Source organism: Colletotrichum aenigma (genome assembly GCF_013390185.1).
Source record: "Colletotrichum aenigma strain Cg56 chromosome Unknown KSG_Cg56_contig05, whole genome shotgun sequence".
Classification (NCBI taxonomy): domain Eukaryota; kingdom Fungi; phylum Ascomycota; class Sordariomycetes; order Glomerellales; family Glomerellaceae; genus Colletotrichum; species Colletotrichum aenigma.
This window is the reverse complement of record NW_023500911.1, coordinates 1,281,933-1,300,072: the sequence shown is the minus strand read 5'-3', so window position 1 is coordinate 1,300,072 and position 18,140 is coordinate 1,281,933. Positions and strand designations below refer to the sequence as shown.

The window sequence follows — 18,140 nt, the reverse complement described above, 5'->3', positions numbered from 1 at the left end:
CTGTCTCTGACCTATTGGTTACCTGACGGCTATGGATGAATGTGCCGGATGAATGCTGCTTAAGATGAGCTGAGAAGAATCATGATCACGTCCACTTTGGCCTCACAGTCCCGCGCTAAATGCCCCGCGTTCTAAACAACGAAAGCCCCTCATCCCTTCTCGAGTTCGAACATCAAGCTCCGGGCCGTCCCTGTCGATCCATCCCCGTATTTGACGTGTTCCCACGTGTAGTGATGATACGTCATTCTACAAGATGCAGCAGACTACTTTGCACAAATGCATCGCGAAGCCGGTTCATCGCGCAGATCCTTACGACAGATTGAAAGCCTACATGTCCTCTATCGAGGCGGCTCAGGCGGACCCACGTTTTAGATACAAGCCGGCGGCCTTCGTCACAGAGTTGATGGAGATGCACCACAATTGGCCGGGCCATCGCAGGGGGCTTTTCTGTCTGCAACTTGCCCTATTCGGTGGTAGCAGCGGAGCAGAAAAAGCAAGCATCAAAAGGCGGCCGCGCTCCCGCGTACGATCCGCGGTCGCACAGAATTGATTTTCGATGTTTTGTCTCACTTCTCGATTTTCTTCTTGCTGTGCCACGTCAACATCCTGCAGATATCTGTGAACTGGCGATGGGGGGCGCGATCTTGAAGGAAAAAGCAACGAAGGGGCAAAACAAGGTCCGTGACATTCGGCAAAGCACTTGAACACCCATGTGGCACATCACATTTGAGATGGCAGTCCACTATTCTTGTCATCTTACAAATGACCCCTCCAAAAGCTCAATCTCATCCACCCTCGCGTGTTCAAACGCCGCAATGAGCCACGCGGGGAAGCGAAGGGAGCAGCCGCTGGTCGGCGTTTTGCCAAGAACGGAGGTTGCTCCGGCCCTAATGCAATAGAGACATTTCCTTTCACGCCGCGGTCGCTAATCCTAGATCATCTCGCATGGCGCATCGGTGACGGCTACTTCTGGGGTCGTTGCAACGTTTCGAGAATGGCAGGCGTGACGGTGAGACAGCAGGCACCCGACGAACGCGGACTCACACACGAGATTCTGTTGGTATGCAACAGATCACTGGATTTCGCATTCTGGCTGATGTGTTGTCCAATGGGTCAGGGGCATCGCCCATTATTCGTTTCGCCGTGACTGTATAGCATGCAGTTTCTGTTTCGGTCCCTACCCAGGGTTCGGCCTGCGAGCCTCGCCTTCGATGTCGTTGCTGACGCCTCCACCTTGGTGCGGCCTTCTTCAAGTGAGCCTTGCCTCTATGGTTGCCTCTTCACTGCTTCTTCTCAATCTTAGACTGTACATCAATCTCTGTCTAGCACCAGTGGCATCCACAGAAGGAGGCAGGGAGAGCCGACGATCCAATCTTTTCAATCAATGCCAATGGCCAGAGCTGCTGCGCTTGTGGTAAGCTGAAGTAAGCCAGCGTCTGTCATGTTGTACTTTCGGGACAAATGAATGAGATCCTAAAACCCACCCCGAAGATCCCTTGAACTGCTTGAGCTTAAATATGCTGATACCGCTGTTGTGAATATGGAGAATGAACTTTGCAAACTGGCAAAGTGTGTTACAGGTTGATAGCAACAAGGACGATAAAGACGATGATGACAATAATTATCCTTATGATCATAGTCAAAGCACCAGTAATGAGAGTGATAGGATCAAGGTTTGTCAAGAATCCGTCGTCTTCTTGAAGACTTGACATAACAGAGAAATTTGCATAGAGTTTCGCGAGTCTATTTCTGTGCGCTACTGATTTGGAAGCCAATCCGTACATGAGAGCATCTCTACATATCCGCCAAATGAACCGAGCCATATTTCACTGCTTCAGATCTCAATCTCCGGTATCCTAGACCGGTATGCCACAAGCGTCTCAGGGTCCGGTATGAACCGAGCCTTGGCCGCGTTCTTGGGCTTCTCCCCAACAATGTCCCAGTCGTACTTCATCAGCAGGTGGATGAGCGCAATCTTGATCTCGTTGCTGGCGAAGAAGCGACCGGGACAAGCGTGCTTTCCGTGTCCAAAGCTCAGGAACTCCGGGCTTGTACTTACGAATTGCCACTTGTTCTCCTGCCCAGGCAGCTCTCGCATACGCAGAAGCCTGTACCCATCGAAGTCATCGGCATTTGAGCCAAAGATTTCCTTGTCGCGCATATGGAGCGTCGGGATCGTAATGTGACAGCCCTTGCGGATGATGGTGCCGTCGGAGAGTGTGACATCGTCTTCCGCATATCGATTCATCATGTCTGTCGACAATCAGTTTCGAAGCACTTCACTCACAGCGCGGGTTGAGGCCAAAGAGACCACTGCGGTTGAAGGCAACTTACTGGGGCCGAGAATGTTCAGACGCTGACTCTCCTTCATAAAGCTGTCCATGAGTTTCAACTTGTAGAGGCTCGTCTTCTCCCAGCCTCCGTCTTCGTTGTAAACCCGGATGATCTCCTCACGGAGCAACGGAATATACTCCGCATTCGAGATCAGGTCGTACATAGTTGCCGTGATGACGCTCGAAGTAGTGTGGATTGCAGCCACAGTCAGGAACAACTGCCCACAGACCACATCAAAAGACCTGTCTCCTCGCACGTCGTCCAGCCACGACAGAGAATCCTGTGGTTTCTTGACATCACCCCGTGCTGCCCGGCGAGCAGCCAGCTCGGGCTCGATAATCTTCTTCGAGTCGCGCACAAGCTTGCGCAGATAGATCATCTCGGGGAGGAACCAGTGTACGAAATGTCTCATGAACACAGGCCAAGTGCGTAGGCGTTCTTGGGCTCTCATCATCACGATCGTAAAGCGGATGGAGATTTCGATCCACTCCTGTCTGTGGCAGAGCCTCTCACCCAAGAAGACGAGTGCCGACAGTCGGGCGGCTATGTTCGTTGCTCCCATAATGAACTTTGTATGCTTCCAATCTATATCTTGTGTCAGCCTTTTCGTATGTTGAGGTGATTTCGGGATGCAAAGACAAACCTTTTGCGGCCGGCAGACTTTCGCCAACAACTGAAGCACATTCCTTGGACAACGACTCGGTCATTCCACCCAATGCCTGAGTAAGATTCTTCCTGACCGTGTCTTGGATAATGTCGCCTTCGAGTCCTGTGTGGAGAAAGTCAAGGCCTGGGTACTGAACCATGCCTTGCTACAAGTTTCCAACCCGAGTAAGTATGATGAGCCTGTTCCAAATGAAAGAGTGTTCGTACCCGCTCAATGAACCCGCGGAATGACAGCCGGGGGTCACTCCGAATCTCGTTGGCAAATTCCTTGGCGAGCACAATGGATGGGCCAAAGTTACTCAAAACTTGGAAAGGGCGTCCGTTGAGCTATGAAGGGGTTTGTTGGTATAAGCTCTAAGACTTGGGAGGTGCTGGTCTCACTTTTGCCGTGCCTTCCTTCAAGATGTCGAGCGCCTCGTTGTCCCATCTTTTCCGAGTCTTCGTGTAGAACAAGTCTTTGGGTGCTTTCCCTATCAGGGGGAAATCCGGGTAAGGCCCGTCTTCCCTGAAAATAAATTGCAGAAGGAGGTACAAAATGCCGATGGTGACAGTCACTGTGAACTCGGGCCTAGAGGCGTATTCCAAAATTGACGACATGACGGAACTCCGCAGAAGACAAGAAGAAGAAGATAGTGTGTAGTTGATTGCTGCAAGTCATGGAAAATGGAAGTATGAATGTAGTGCCGTTGAGGCCAATGGTCTTATAACAGTCGGAGGTTCTCATGTAAGACATCTTCTTGTATCCCATCCCCGCGCTGTCGTTGATGTTGGCGGAAATGGCAGGGATGCTCGTACTCGTATTCTGATATGCGAATCCGGCAACTTTCCTGAGCTTTGAAGTATTAACGCTGTGGGGAATAATTCGTGGGATGACCTACCATTCCATCCTTATTGGCCCATTATTTGTCCACTGTCAACTTTTCCTAGAGCTGGCCACAGACCACGGACCACGGACGGCCTTTTCGTCCTAACGACCTGACTTGCACGGCTTCCCGCCCGGTTCCGGGCATCTCAGGGAGTCCGGGAGGCTATATCGGCTCATCAAGGAGGACAGGCGTGTCCTCAAAGTTCCCCGACGGCAGCGCCATCAGCATTGATCACGCAGGATGCCTAGGACGTCTGTAAAATGGGACGCCACCCCGCACAGCTTCGCAGCTCACTCAAGTCACACCTTCATCCCATACGGACGATAGTTCACGGTTCACGATCCACAGTCGAGTAGACTGAAAGGCATGCAAGAGTTCATGTTCTTTTAGTTCCCAAGACTACGTAGGTGTCATCATGAAATTACAGAATATGTGCTTCTAAGCCGTCTCGTAAGCATCATCTAAACAACGTGGTCATCGCCGTGAGAGCAGCTCTTAGCGTGCTCAGCCTGCTCAGCAGCGAGAGCCCACTTCTGGAACTCGCGGCGGATAGCCTCACGGCTGCGGCGGGCAGGCGTAGTCTTGCTGCGACGCGGGAGACCCGCAGGCAGCTCGTTGGCAAAGTCAGCGGCAACACGGGCAGCGGCCTTGGTGTTGATGGTGAGGGCCTCCCAGTTGATGTTGTCGAGGGTATCGCAAGCCAAGTGGTAGCATGGATCGGTGGGTTCGCCAGCGCCCGTAAAGATACCTGAAGATGATACAACGGTCAGCAAGGTATGTCCGCAGAATATATGAAAGCTTGGGAGGAAAATTCTACGTACCACTTGAAGGGATTGAGAGCTGCAAAAACCCGACGTAATCTGCGTTTTGTTAGCATATTTATTACACAATCAACAAGTTTCAACCCCAAAGAAGTACGCATACCGGAGCTGCTGCCAAAGCCACCGAAAGCGGCGGGCTTGCCTTGGGCGGCGATGTAGTCGTGGATGGGCTGGGCGCCGAACTTGTCACCCTCGTTGTCGCCGAGGTAGACATTGTAGACGGGGTTGATGGAGCCAATCATGTCGTAGTTCCAGTAAAAGCGAATGGCGTCAGCCTCCGCCTCGGACAGCTGAGCAGTGTAGTAGAGAGATCCGACGAGACCGCTCTCCTCAGCGCCCCACCAGATGAAGCGGACCTTGTTCTTGAAACCCGAGTACTTCTTGAAGGAGCCGGCGATCTCAAGGAGAGCGCTAGTACCGGAGCCGTCGTCGTTAACACCGGGTCCAGCCTGGACAGAATCCAAGTGAGCACCGAGGACAATGACGTTGTTGGGGTCGCCCTCCTTGGTCTCGGAGATGATGTTCCAGGTCTCGCGCTCATCCCACTCGGCATCGACGAGGAGAGTGACCTCAAGGGTCTCGCCGGCCTTGAGGCGCTCTTGCCAGGCGGTGGCAACCTCGAGAGGGATAAGACCAACGGGCACCAGCAGGCCCAGGTTCTCGGCGCTCAAGGTGGCAGAGCCGATGTTGGTGCCAGGAGTCTGGTTGTAGAGAATGACACCAACGGCACCCGCAGCCTTGGCGAGCTTGAGCTTGTCCGAGATGGCGCAAACACCGCGCTTGACGAGCGGGAGCTTGCCGGTGGCATCGATACCTTCCCACTGGTCGGCGAAGCATCCGGAGCCTGCGTATTTAGAGTCAGCTTGCAGTTTCGCAGGTGCAAGGTGATAGTCATCTTACCTCGCTCGTCATCGACAGGAATGTCAATGAGGGGTGCAGTGTCGCCGTCGGGAAGCGAGGTCGGGTGGTTGTACTGGAGGGCCACAACGTAGACATCCTCGTCGTCGGGGCCAGTGACCTTGATCTCACGAGTCTGAGCAAAGGTGTGGTTGAAGTATTGAATCTTGGTGTCAAGCTGCTTGTGGAAGCGGCCCTGGACACGCTCGAGGATGTAGTCGGAAGACGCCTTGTAACCCGGAAGACCGAAGGCACGGTTGCCGCCGTTGTCCTTGGCAATCTTGTTCAGGTTCCAGAGGTTGCGCTCGAGTCTGGGGAGAACGCGTGAGAGCAAGTTCAGACACACCAATTGAAAGGATTGACACTCACTCCGTGGTCAGAATGTCGGCCTCGGCCTTGTCAGCGGTGAGGGGGTCGGTCGCGAAGGAGCGTAGCGCGAAGAGCGCCGCGGCGAGGGCGGAGGTGGTCTTCATTGTGAATGAGGAAGCTATTCCCAAGTTCCAATTGACGGTACGAGGTGAATATTTGACAAGCTTCGGATGGATCCCAAGTGAGCGGACTGATCAGCTAGCTAAGGAATTGCAGAAGAACCCGGGCGATGCCAGGACATTTATGTTCTCAGATGCCCATGCCGTCTGGGCATGCCAAGAGGTTGCTCGTCGTGCAGGCGTAATTGCGCGATAAGACGACATCCAGTGACAATGCAGTCTGGGTTGGAGAGAGCTCCGGCTCGCGTGGCCGGGCAAGCTCTGGGTAGCAAGGTTGTGCGCCGAGAAGCTGTGGCACCGCGAGATCCAATTCGAGGAAACGTACATCGCAGCGCCACAATGACATCCCAAGAGGCTGGTCCCTGAGAATCTTGCTCGTTATCCCGGGTGCTGAGGCATCGATGCAGGCCGGGCGATGCTACCTCGGGCAGGTGAACGACGTCGGGTCGTCTTGGCAAGGACTTTTGCGAGGGATAATTGCGAATGTTGGTCCAAAAGTGAAGGATACGGTTGGCAATGCCGTTGTTGCTAGGACGCGGAGAGAAGGTCGGCTGCCAGGGGGGCGAACACAAGAAATGACAATGGGCGGAGAAGATCCCGGACAAGGGCAGCTTCTGGGCCACGGCGGCTTTTTTCCTCTCTGGCGCAGTGGATCATCGTTGCTTCATCAGGCAGGTGCCAAGCCTTAAGAGAGGGGAATTTCGAGTAGTGGCTGACGAGCATGGCAAATGGTGCTAGGGTGTCGTTGTTTATTCGCAATAACGTTGGGGGGGCACACCGTGATGAGGTCGGTGCTTTACATGACGATGAACACAATAGGGTGAAAGCACAGCCTGAAAAGTAACTTTCAAGAAGTTTACTCTGGCAGACAGAAACTTCATCTTGTAGACATGCTTTCGAACTGACTCGTCTGAGCAGAATGGATGAAGAAACGCCCCGTTGGACGCCTCGTGAGAATGTGTGTTCTTACTGCAGGCCTGCTCGTTTAGGTGCCTGCATGAGCACTGCATGTCCAACGTTGCAGTGCAAAGCCGCCAAGAGACGACTCAACAGGCGAGATCGCGCCACCACAGACAGCTTCATCCCAAGAACCCTTCTCCCACCACCCGCGGAAGCAAAGCGATCGGTCGGTATGAACCGCTGGGAGCCGTTTCAGCAAATATGATTGTCTTCATCGGCTCCCCAGCACTCAATGCCTCGTATGTTTGTCAGCAGCATCGTTCTCACTGTACAGTTTGTGAGCTCGTTGTCAGCATTGGCTACGCGATTGAGGCGCTTCGCTGGGCCAAGACGACGGGAAAGGAATGTGCTAGTCAATCGGGGAGGCGGCATACACTTGGCAAAAAACAAGACGCAATCAAAATTCTGGGCAAAGCGGAGAGGTCTTGTTGACTGATAGATATGAACCCTTGTTCTTTTGTATCGGCCGTGCCTTCAATTGCTGGTCCTAGTCTCGGCGTTGGTGCCGGGGTACAACCCCGCATAAGTGGGATACCGGACCGGCCATTTCGGTGTGCGGCAGTGAAGACCGTTCCAATCTTCAAGTGCCGGCAAAGTCTATTAGCGATACCAAATTGTGTGACCTGGCTTATGAAATATCCATGTCAATGAAGTATTTATATAGACACAGATGAAATGATGCCACTCGGTTTAGTCTTATCCAACTATGTGTCGTTGTGCGCTAAGAAGATGTCTCGGGCGCGCTCCCAAGGTTGAGGTCACTCACATCATCACAAATGCTTCCTTTTGATAACTAAAGAGGTCCAAACAAGCTTTTCTACGTGAATTTTCAGTTAGACATGGTTGGCTTGCATTGGCTGCTGGAACGCCTCATGGCGCCCCGGGCCGTCTACAGAGATAGCTACATACCTTGATGGCCAGCTGTCCCATCCTGCCAACCTCTACGGCCCATCCGACCACCCCTGATTTTCACGGCCCGTAGCGGGGTCTATGCCGATCTTGGGCTTGGGTGAAAGACATCTAATGGGCATTTCTTGGGTGTTCCTGCGCTGACGTGCAGTGCGTTGGCGGGTATGCATGTTATGCATGTTTATCTGGGATGCAACACTTCGTTTGCAGCTATTTGCAGCTATAATACATGGAGGCAATACGCCAGCGAGATTTTATGGGACTGCACTACTTCGATCAAGTTACTCAAGGGCAGATGAAGAACCCACACGGCTGAGTGACATGGACTGAAAACACCCTAGTCTTCAGCATACTTGTAATTCAGGAGCCTTGCTGTCCGGGCCGACACTTCCGAACATCAGAGAGGATTCAAATAGTATTATAACTACGATAGAGATGAAATTGGGAACAAAGATGATATGAATAGATTGAAGAGATCCTAGCCTAGGTTAATCAATAACCACTAGGTACTCCCCCAAGGAAGTGAAGCCTTACCTCAAAGACTGCTCCTCGTGAGGCCATTTTCGCAAAAGCATCGCTCATATGCTTACTATCTTCTTCTTTTTTACTTGACTATGTTTAACACTGTTTGTTGATGGTCTGTGTGGGATTGACGTGGCGTTACTTTGGCATATGGCACGGCGGTTGTTGCTTCATAAGTGTTGGAGCAATTTTAGTACCTCTATCAATGATGAAGTGTTTCTATGGGAAATGAAGTATTTAACAAATCATCAGAGCATCGCATGCTTTCTGTGACACAGACTCCGTAAGGTAGAAGGACCGTCAGTCTTCAGAAATTATGGTGCCAGGCTAGTCGGTCAATCCTTGAACACTCAGAGCGAAAGAAAAAAAGGCAAATCTTGCCATTAAGTTCACTGTTGAATTTTCACGCTCCATATGACTTACACGATGAACGTTTATCAACAAGTCCAACGCATTGGGTTGTCACCGCGTATGGAATCTAAGGTACTGAAGAAGCTCCTTCTCATGCCCAGATATCCATGGTTCCACTAGATAGGGGGTACAGTCTGTTATACGAACAGCGTCCACCCCCCCTTTTTACTGAAAGTACGTATATATAATCCTTTTATATATATAAAAATTTGCTTAACGCTATATAAATATTTATAGTATAGTAATTAACTTGTTTTAATAACTTTAACTAATTTATTCTTATTAAGTTTTATAATCTAAAAGTATTATGACACTTTTTAAGCGTTATTATATATTTTAGTAAATAAATAACAGCTTATTTAAGTATTATCTACTATTTATTACCAGTAATATATAGAAATAATATAATATAAAATAACTAATATAAAATATTACTAAAGATCTTTTTTAATATTCTATTTTATTATGAATTAAAATTATTATATTTATCAAGAGAGCTTATTAAGTTATTATTACTAAATAAGCTATTAAAAAGCTATTAAAATGGTTATTACTATTAAAATTAAGTTTAAAATTAATAATTTAATAGCTTGTCAATCTATATTATAAAAGAGTATATATATATAGCTTTTTTATTATTATAAGAAGCTTTAAAAATATGTTTTCACTAAAAGATAATAATAATATAAAGAAAATAAAAAAAAGATTTATTGTAGAAAATCTAACTTTAAAATATCTTATTTTTATTAATATTATTATTTAAATTAGATTTAATTTTAGCTAGTTTAATTTCTTATTAAATTATTTAATTTATAAATAATATATTTACAGCTTTTTATTATAATGTTCATAATATGTTTATATTATTTCTTAATATATTTAAGAAAAAGGAAAATGTGAGTAACAATAAATTAATTTTATTATAAATCTAAATTATTTATAGTTTAATATTTAAAAATAATACTTTATTTATTTTAATCTAATCATTAAAAGTATTACATATAATAAGTTTAGCTTTATTAATATATTAGATATAAATAATAAAAACTAAGAAATAAATAGTAACATCTAATTTAAAATAGAAATAGTTTGTTTATATAATCTAAAAAAATTAATATTATTATTCTTAATATTTAACGTAAATGATAAGCGAGCCGAACAGACAAGCGAGCTGAACACCTAACCGCAACCACAGCATCTTCTTACTTCTACCACACGTCAATCCCACAATAACAATAGCATCAACACAAAAAGAAGCTTAAGTGGTCCTAGCAGTCCAAGCTATCAAAAACACACTAAGTCTCAGTATCTGAGAGGCTGCCTGGATCTACTCCGTCCCAGTTATAACGTTATACGATCGGTTGAAGGGAAGATCATCACAACGCGACACCACGCCTAACTCGCGGATATTAACTACGCTTGAAGAAGAAAAGCTTGTTGAGTATATTCTCAACCTGGATTCCTAATCGTTTCCACCTCAGATTAGTGGTGTTGAAGATATGGCTAATCGACTGCTTGCCGACTGCGACGCGCCCCCAGTTGGGAAGCGCTAGGCTTCGAACTTCATTAAGTGATAACCACAGCTCCAGATGCGCTTTTTTCGCAAGTACGACTATAAGAGGGCCTAACGCGAAGGTCCAGACGCAATAAACGCGTGGTTTCATCTTGTGGCGAACATAATCGCAAAATACAGCATTATGGACTCTGATATCTACAACTTTGATGAGACTAGGTTTATGATAGGCTAGATTGCATCTGGGATGGTTGTTATGAGTGCCGAAAGGCGTTCAAACACAAAAATGATGCAGCCTGGCAATTATGAATAGGTTACAGTTATTCAGGCTATTAGTTCGTCAGGCTACAGCGTTCCGCCATATATTATCGTTACAGGCTAATATCACCTCTCCACCTGGTATACTGAAACCGATCTACTATGCAACTGGGTTATTATAACGTCTGAAAACAGATAGACAACAAACAAAAGAGGCCTAGATTAGCTCTAGCACTTTGATCAGCATACAAAACTGCGTGCGAGTGGCAGATATCGCCTCCTCATCGTCGATAGTCATAAAAGTCACTATGCAGCTGACTTTAAGATATATTGCAAGGAAAACAACATCATTACACTTTATATGCTGGCCTATTCCTCTTATTTACTTCAGCCCTTAGATGTTAGGTGTTTTAGGCTACTGAAGAAGGCTTACAGCTGAGAAATTGAGGAAAAGATGCGACAGGGTGATACCTATATCACAAAGGAGGACTTCTTCCCTGCGTTTTACAGAGCATTAACAAAAGCAACTACAGAAAAAAACATTCAGGGAGGATTCAGAGGGGCTAGGCTTATGCCTTTAAGTGTAGAGAGTGTGCTATCTAAGCTTAATATGAAGTTACACACTCTAACGCCTCTAGGGTCTCTCTTAACAACACCTCCTGCGTGGACTTCTCAGACGCCAAACAACCTAACAGAGGCGTCTTCTCAGTCTGAACTTATTAAGAATTAAATCTCACGCTATCAAAATAGCTCACCAACTTTAATTATTGAGGCTGTTAAGCATTTATCAAAGGGGGAGTGTGGATTTATGCATAAGATTGCCTTATTGAGGTCTGAGGTCCAGATACTTCAGGAAGAGAATAACCTACTTAGCCGACGTAGGAGGACTAAGAAAACACGTCTTAGACAAGGAGGAAGTCTTACTATAGCTGAGGCAGAGGATATTCAGTCGCAGAGAGAGGCGACAACTCAGATCGAGGAGGAAATACGTTAGAGTAGTGGTCGTCAGCCAAGGACTGAGACGGGCTAACAGCGGTGTGGCGTCTGTGGGAACACCGGTCATAATGCGCAAACATATCAATTTGTTGAAGAAACGTCTAATGAAGAGGTTTATGAGTAGTTTTAATTGATTTATAGTTTTTGTGGTTATTTGATGATTATATTTATAATGTGGTTGCAGTTGGGTGTTCAGCTCGCTTATCTGTTCGGCTTGCTTATCATTTACGTTATAGGAAGCTAATTAATATCTCTAAATGAACACTACTTTTTATTTAAATATATTTATTTGTTAAAGAAGTTATTTAGCTAAATATTGTATAAATTAATATTATGTTTTCCCTTAAATAAGCTAAAAAGAGAAGTAAAATTTATTTTACCATTAAATAGTAACATAACGCTATATTAATCTCTAATAAAATAATACTTAATATATAAATACTTGAAAGAAATAATTAAATAAATATTTCATAGCTAATATATAAAAAATAGTTAATTATCAATTTAATAGTTTTATAAATATTAAATATTAAAAGAATATAAATAATTTCTCTCTATATATATATATCTATTCATAATATTATGAATATAATAATAGTTTAAAAATTAAAAAGTTTAATTAATATTATATGCTAAGCTAGAAGTATTATAAGATTAAACTTGATTATATAAAGAAATAAATAAAAGCTATTATAACTAAGTAGATTAATATTAATAATATAAAACTACTTAAAAAACTATTTAGTAAGAGTTTTAATAACTAATTTATTAAAGATTAAGATTACTTGTTAAAAGAAAGAGACGGCGTATTTGGCGCCGTTTCAGGCAGGTTCTGCCGCCAAGTTCAGCGGGACATCTGCCAGAAAACCCTCGCCGCTTTAACCCAGGCGGCAAGGCCACCAAGCGCGCCAACCCCTGTCCCGTCCCAGGCTTGTACCTCAGGGTACCGACCAAAGTACTGACCAGAGTTCCTCAGCCACACCTCCTAGAACTGCCCAAATGGCCCTGCCAGTCACTGTTCACCCAACTGACATTCCAATTCTTGCTTGGCGCGTCACTTTCCAACAGCCAAAAATAGCCACCATAATGAGTCCTGCAATGGCTTACCTTCTCGTACTACATAAACCGCGGTCGCTGCAGTCAGGGCCTCAGCTAGCGGTCATGTCAATCCATCCGCTCTCAAAGCCTGACTATTATTACTCGTTTGGCTAGTCCCTCCGCCAGCAAGCCTTCTGTTGAACTTGTGCCGTTCCTCGTTCCACAATGTCAAATCGCCGACGCACCCTAGCGGTCGCTTACGATTCCGATGCATCTTTCTCGGTTGACGATGAATACGACGACCACGACGATGTTTTCGATGCGAAGGAGCAACAAGATGGTTCGGATACCGATACAACCGATAATGAAGATCTCTACGAAGACGACGATTTTGATATAGAGGACCAGGTTCGGCTCTTCGACGGGAATGTGCATCCACCTGAGTACTGGCGGTGCAATGTGGAGGGATTTAACGAGGATTCTTACGCCTGTCAAGATTATAGCTCTGGGACGATGGTGCTTCTCGATGCTGTTGAGGAACAGTGGCGCCAGTAAGTGCCCGCAACTTCTTATACTTTATAAGCTACTTACACTCTATGTTTACAGATTCTGTAGTGTTCTTAAGCGCGACAAAGAAGACTGCTACGCGACTATCTCCCTTAGCCTCCTATATAACTTCTTTGACTGGTTCCTAAGTCAGAAGGTCGGTAAGGACGGCAGAAAGAAACGTGGAATCAAGAAGAAGAGCTCGTTAGGCACATACTGGAAGGTCTTTCGACTCGTCTTCGAGAGAGCTGTGGGCGACAAGATTGACCAGAAGCTGAACCGCAGTATGCATAGGGAAGGTCTGTCCCACCACAGCGCCAACACTCCTACTAACCGGGTCAGGTTCTGCGAGATCTCGCAAAGAAGCACGATTTGAGCGAGCAGCAGCGAGCTAATCGCTGTATGACGATCGACGATCTCAAGCAGCAGATCGAGACGACGCTGAGCATAATAAAGAAATCGTTCAAACTAGGAGAGTTACGTATCCTCGCTGTGCTCTTTCTCCTCCTGCTTGCCCCGGCTGGTTCTCGCCCAGAAGCGACTTTAAATCTGCGGTTCAAGGATATTAGGGTCGCTCTGGCGAGGGATCCAGAAGGCGGACCACATAAGCTTCTTCTTCGGTTCACTCTGGAGTTCACTAAAAGCTACCTTGGCGAGAAGGAACAGTGAGTATGGTCCTGGTCTGCTGCAACCGACCAAATATGCTGACATCTCAGGAAAACATACGCAGTTCCTGAGACTATGTTCGACCCATCCTTGCTCCTGAGCCCCCACGTCTTCCTTCTAGGCGTCCTCTTCCGATATCGAGCTTTCAATGCATCCAACCTCACCTCGCCACACCATCTTGATATCCTCGACATACATCCCAGGGAGCGGGAGCTGCCACTACCGTTAAAGGAGGACCTGAACAACACCTTCATTTTCCGTCGAGCCGTTGAGACATTAACGGGCTACCAAATTTCCCCTAAAGAACGTATATCTTCTGGCATGATGGCGGCGTGGATTAAGAGAATCGGCGAAATCCTAGGCTTTGAGTACCCTACGATAGCCTATAACTTGCGTTATAACGCAGCCAACGCGTTTGACCAAAGTGGTGCGTCTCATTCGTACTGCTGTAACTAGCTACGCTAATGTCCATCACAGTTGACGTCAGCGAAGCTCTCCGGAACCTCGCCATGGGGCATGGCAGCTCAGACCCGTTCCAGAGGCATTACCTCGGGCGGAACATCTCCGCCGACCTCTGGGGCATCCTTCGCGGATAAAGGCCGCAGCAAGCGCTCATGAAGCAGTCTTGCAGCATTGGTCACTCTATCTCTAAGCGCCGCCCTATCGATCTCACGCCAGATCAGTCTGCATCTGTCACTACGCATCCGACTATCAGGGAGCTGACGAGGGCCCTCTGAGAATTGCCACCAGGCTCCAAACAATACAAAGAAGCTAAACGAGCGATACGAAATGAAAAGCAAAGACTTAGGAGAGAGCTGAAACAGAAGATCAGAGACAAGTGGACTAACAAGCAGGCCACTGACGATATCGAGCGCCAAATCCAGGGCGTAGGGTTTGCCGAGCCTGCGACAGGAGGTGGCTGTCGACCTCAGGGCCCAGCATAAAAGCGATTGCTCGCAAAGCTCACCACCCCAATTGTGACTTCACTCGAAGGTTAATACCGACGGAGAGATGACGCTATCGACGCAGTGTCTGCATACTGTTCTGTCCAGGAAGGATGCACCGTACGCCAGTGTCACCCTCTGTCGACATCGAAGGCCGTACTTTCTGACTCACCTTGTGACCTGTCGGAGGGCAGCCTATTGTATCTTGCCACGCTATCTGTTTTTGTCACCAGTGAAAACCAGCGGCCAAGACGATGCTTTATATGTATTGGCCAGGCTATAGGTCTGCCACCAGACGATGAGGATCGGTTGGACGACCTCACCTGTGAATTCTATACCTCCAACGACCTGACCAAGCACTTCCGACGTAAGCACTTATCCAAAGTCGCAGACAGCGATAATATAGAGTGTAAAGTTTGCGACATGACGCTTGACCATAAGATGCACCTCCAGAGTCATGCCTTCAAGATTCACGGCACCGTGTCTTGAGCACTTGTCTCCGCCATTCTCCTGGGAGCGGGGGTTCTAGTGGGTGGTACTTAGCACACGACTTTGCCCGGCAGCAATATGGGGGTTTGCAGGAAGAGCCGTTTAGCTTCACGGTCTTGAGCTTGCTTTGTGAATGCAAATAGGATTCTACTTAATTTTGACTGGATGACAGCTTTATGACTTGCAATTGTGACCCTGCTCGTTAGATATGGGCTGAGCAAACAGGCCCAGTTATGACTCCAACATAGCCAGCTATAGCTATTAGTTGAAAGTACCACGGAGATTTATGGAACCTGATGTTGTAGGCTTCACGCTTGCTTCCCCATCCCCTCACCGGGGACCTTAGATGCTGAGGCAGGCAAACCGGCCGGAGACCGCTAGCGTGACTGTCACCAAACTGACCGAAGCCCTGACTAGTGCTACACTTGCTTCAGCATAAGCATCGATATAATATGGATGAGACTGGCATCGCAGAAGGCAACGTGGACTCCCACTTGGTCCTTGGATACTCGAGGAGGCGAAGGATCTACGTCAAGAAGCCTACACCACGCGTCTGGACTCCGCCACAGGCAGGGTTATCCCTCCACTCGTGATATTCAAAGGAAAACACGTCCAGCAGCAATGGTTTCCTACAGATCTTGAAGATAAGAAAGATTGGCAGTTTATGGCTACCGAAAACAGGTGGATGACGAATGCTGTTGCGCTTGTTAATAGTAACTTGACCAGGGTGGGCGCATTCCAGTGAGGGTTGGGTCATCTAGAAGAGCGGAATCCCAGCTGACTCAGCAGGCGAAACGGTGCACGGCTGCTCCACCCCTACGCCGCCGCACCGTCCTACGTCCGTAACTACTTCTATCCGCCCATCCGCCCCGACGAAATCGACCTTCTCTCACGCCCCCGCCATCTTCCTCCCCGGCCTTCTCAACGTCACCTCACTGGCACCTCACACGCCCCTCATCCTCCGGGACCGTTTCGTTATACTCGATTTCCTGCGAGGGATTGACTGGGCGTAAGGGGGCCTACGTGTTAGGCCGCCGGGCCTCCTGCGTGCCTCCATCTTTACTCTCCCCGACCCTTCCTGTTCTTTTTCCTTCTTACACGTCTTCTGGTTTTCTTAAGACACGCCTGAGTCCCTCACTCTCAGTTTCTACTACAACCTCGCCCTTTTCCCTCTCAAAAGCAACTCGTTTGCGGTCGTATTTGTAGCCTTTTCGCTTCTGCACCATTTGTGCCATGGCGGATCCAACAGGAAAGGAACAACAAGTTGTGCCTGTCGTGGAAATGGCCGGAGCTTAAACTGCTTCACGCCTAAGGCGGTGATTAGCGGCAGAACCTACAAAGCAGGTATGATGTAATCTTGCGGCAAAACTCCTTATCGACTAGTTAGTGGAAACGGACATCTGGAACCAACCTCCAGTCTCACGGACCACTCGGAATCCCTGATTACCGCACCTCGCTCCTCTTCCTCCACAAGGTTCGGCGCAGGCCGGCCGCACAACATTCGTCACAATTGTTTGCTTTTCTTGGAAATAGTCGGCCACTCACCCTACTGAGGCCATAATTGAAAATGATTTGCTTACTGTAATATGTATGTTCGTGGTTCCCTCCCGCGTAAAAACCACCATCCTCGCAATGTGATAGGCTTCCTAGCCCTCAATAAAACGCTACACCCCCAGCTGCAAATTGCCGTTGTGTTCATAACCCCGTGGACTTCCTCGCCCTTCATGTGATATACACATATGGTGTTTCCTCCCTTCACCCTTTCATCGTCGTCAACCTCACGAACATAAGTGTGTCGGTTCGCCTTGCACCTATGCCCTGCATTTTTCTAGCCTGCATCCGACGGCCGAGGCTTAATGAGTCCGCGGCGTGGCTACCAGCCGTGCCTACTGCTGCGATGTCGACGAGCTCAGGTAAATTTCCCTGGGGACGATGTGGGACTCGGGCCACGCAGGCTGGTCATTCGAGAGGATGCCTGGGGGCGGTAGTGCTAGTCCGCGGCTATAGTTCAAGTGGATGCCACCGTAGATATGGTAAGGGACGACGTTCGGGTTCTCGTCCTCTGGTGGAGGTGGGTATAGCACCCCGTGGGGGAAGTGACCGTTGATGACGCCAATCGGGACGGGAGGGGGGCCATGGGACGCCGCCGCGTGGCTACCAGAAAGGTGATTAACGGGTGTAGCAGGGTACTTTGACCAGTGCGGACAGTCCTCGAACACGCGGTCTGTCGTCAGAACCAACGTACGGCTCGTCTGTGGTATAGATACTAAGTATCAGTGACAATGTGTACGGAGAGGTTGATCATCCAAATTTACCTTCGGGTCGTCCCGGGGTAGACATCCACACCAGCCGCAGAGGGTAAGGTTCCGGATGTCAATCAGATGGTGGAAGTTGGGCTTCTTAGAAGGCTGGGGCCCACGCTGGGGAAACCAGATGTAGATCTGAAGGTTGACGGCCTTGACGAAGTCAGGCTGTTTGTCGCTGCGGAAAACGGCGTCGTATAGGCGGGCGAGGTCGGCCTGGTCAGCGAACTGCCAAACGTTCGGCAGGTGGCACTTGACGGGGTCCCTGAAGTCGAAAGTGTTGCCCACGGCTCTAAAAGGAGAGACCTTCAGACGTTGCTCCTTCTCAGTGGCGGTGGTGTCGAGGAGATCGACGAAGGTTCTGAGGGTATTGTGACCAGGATCGTTGTGGGGGAGGATGCCAGGCTTGACCAGCATAGGGCGGATAGCGCAAAGCATCATCTCCTCGGCCGGCTTCGGGTCAGCCGACAGCTTGGGACTTGCGGTAGCAGCAGACATCTTGCCCAAAGGTGG

The 18,140-nt window shown here is 48.2% G+C and overlaps 4 protein-coding genes across 4 annotated transcripts; 1 reads left to right on the top strand and 3 right to left on the bottom strand.

Moving 5' to 3' along the window:
* Positions 1 to 1,834: 1,834 nt before the first annotated feature.
* On the bottom strand, positions 1,835 to 3,597 carry trt6 (Cytochrome P450 monooxygenase trt6; the record flags this gene model as incomplete). Its single annotated transcript, XM_037323247.1, has 5 exons — positions 1,835 to 2,253; positions 2,335 to 2,919; positions 2,978 to 3,146; positions 3,208 to 3,327; positions 3,382 to 3,597. 5 exons carry the CDS (start codon positions 3,595 to 3,597, stop codon positions 1,835 to 1,837), a joined length of 1,509 nt encoding a protein of 502 aa, XP_037177784.1.
* A 730-nt stretch (positions 3,598 to 4,327) lies between these two features.
* Positions 4,328 to 6,057, bottom strand: lpqL (putative lipoprotein aminopeptidase LpqL; the record flags this gene model as incomplete). The annotated part of the gene is made up of 5 exons (XM_037323246.1): positions 4,328 to 4,614; positions 4,688 to 4,726; positions 4,791 to 5,531; positions 5,588 to 5,895; positions 5,954 to 6,057. The coding sequence occupies 5 exons, from the start codon at positions 6,055 to 6,057 to the stop codon at positions 4,328 to 4,330; spliced, it is 1,479 nt and encodes a 492-aa protein (XP_037177783.1).
* Positions 6,058 to 12,904: 6,847 nt separating this feature from the next.
* CGCA056_v007997 (uncharacterized protein) lies at positions 12,905 to 14,487 on the top strand (the record flags this gene model as incomplete). The annotated part of the gene is made up of 5 exons (XM_037323245.1): positions 12,905 to 13,230; positions 13,286 to 13,509; positions 13,578 to 13,890; positions 13,942 to 14,318; positions 14,369 to 14,487. The coding sequence occupies 5 exons, from the start codon at positions 12,905 to 12,907 to the stop codon at positions 14,485 to 14,487; spliced, it is 1,359 nt and encodes a 452-aa protein (XP_037177778.1).
* A 2,723-nt stretch (positions 14,488 to 17,210) lies between these two features.
* Positions 17,211 to 18,125, bottom strand: CGCA056_v007996 (uncharacterized protein; the record flags this gene model as incomplete). The annotated part of the gene is made up of 2 exons (XM_037323244.1): positions 17,211 to 17,576; positions 17,640 to 18,125. The coding sequence occupies 2 exons, from the start codon at positions 18,123 to 18,125 to the stop codon at positions 17,211 to 17,213; spliced, it is 852 nt and encodes a 283-aa protein (XP_037177777.1).
* Between the last annotated feature and the right edge of the window lie 15 nt (positions 18,126 to 18,140).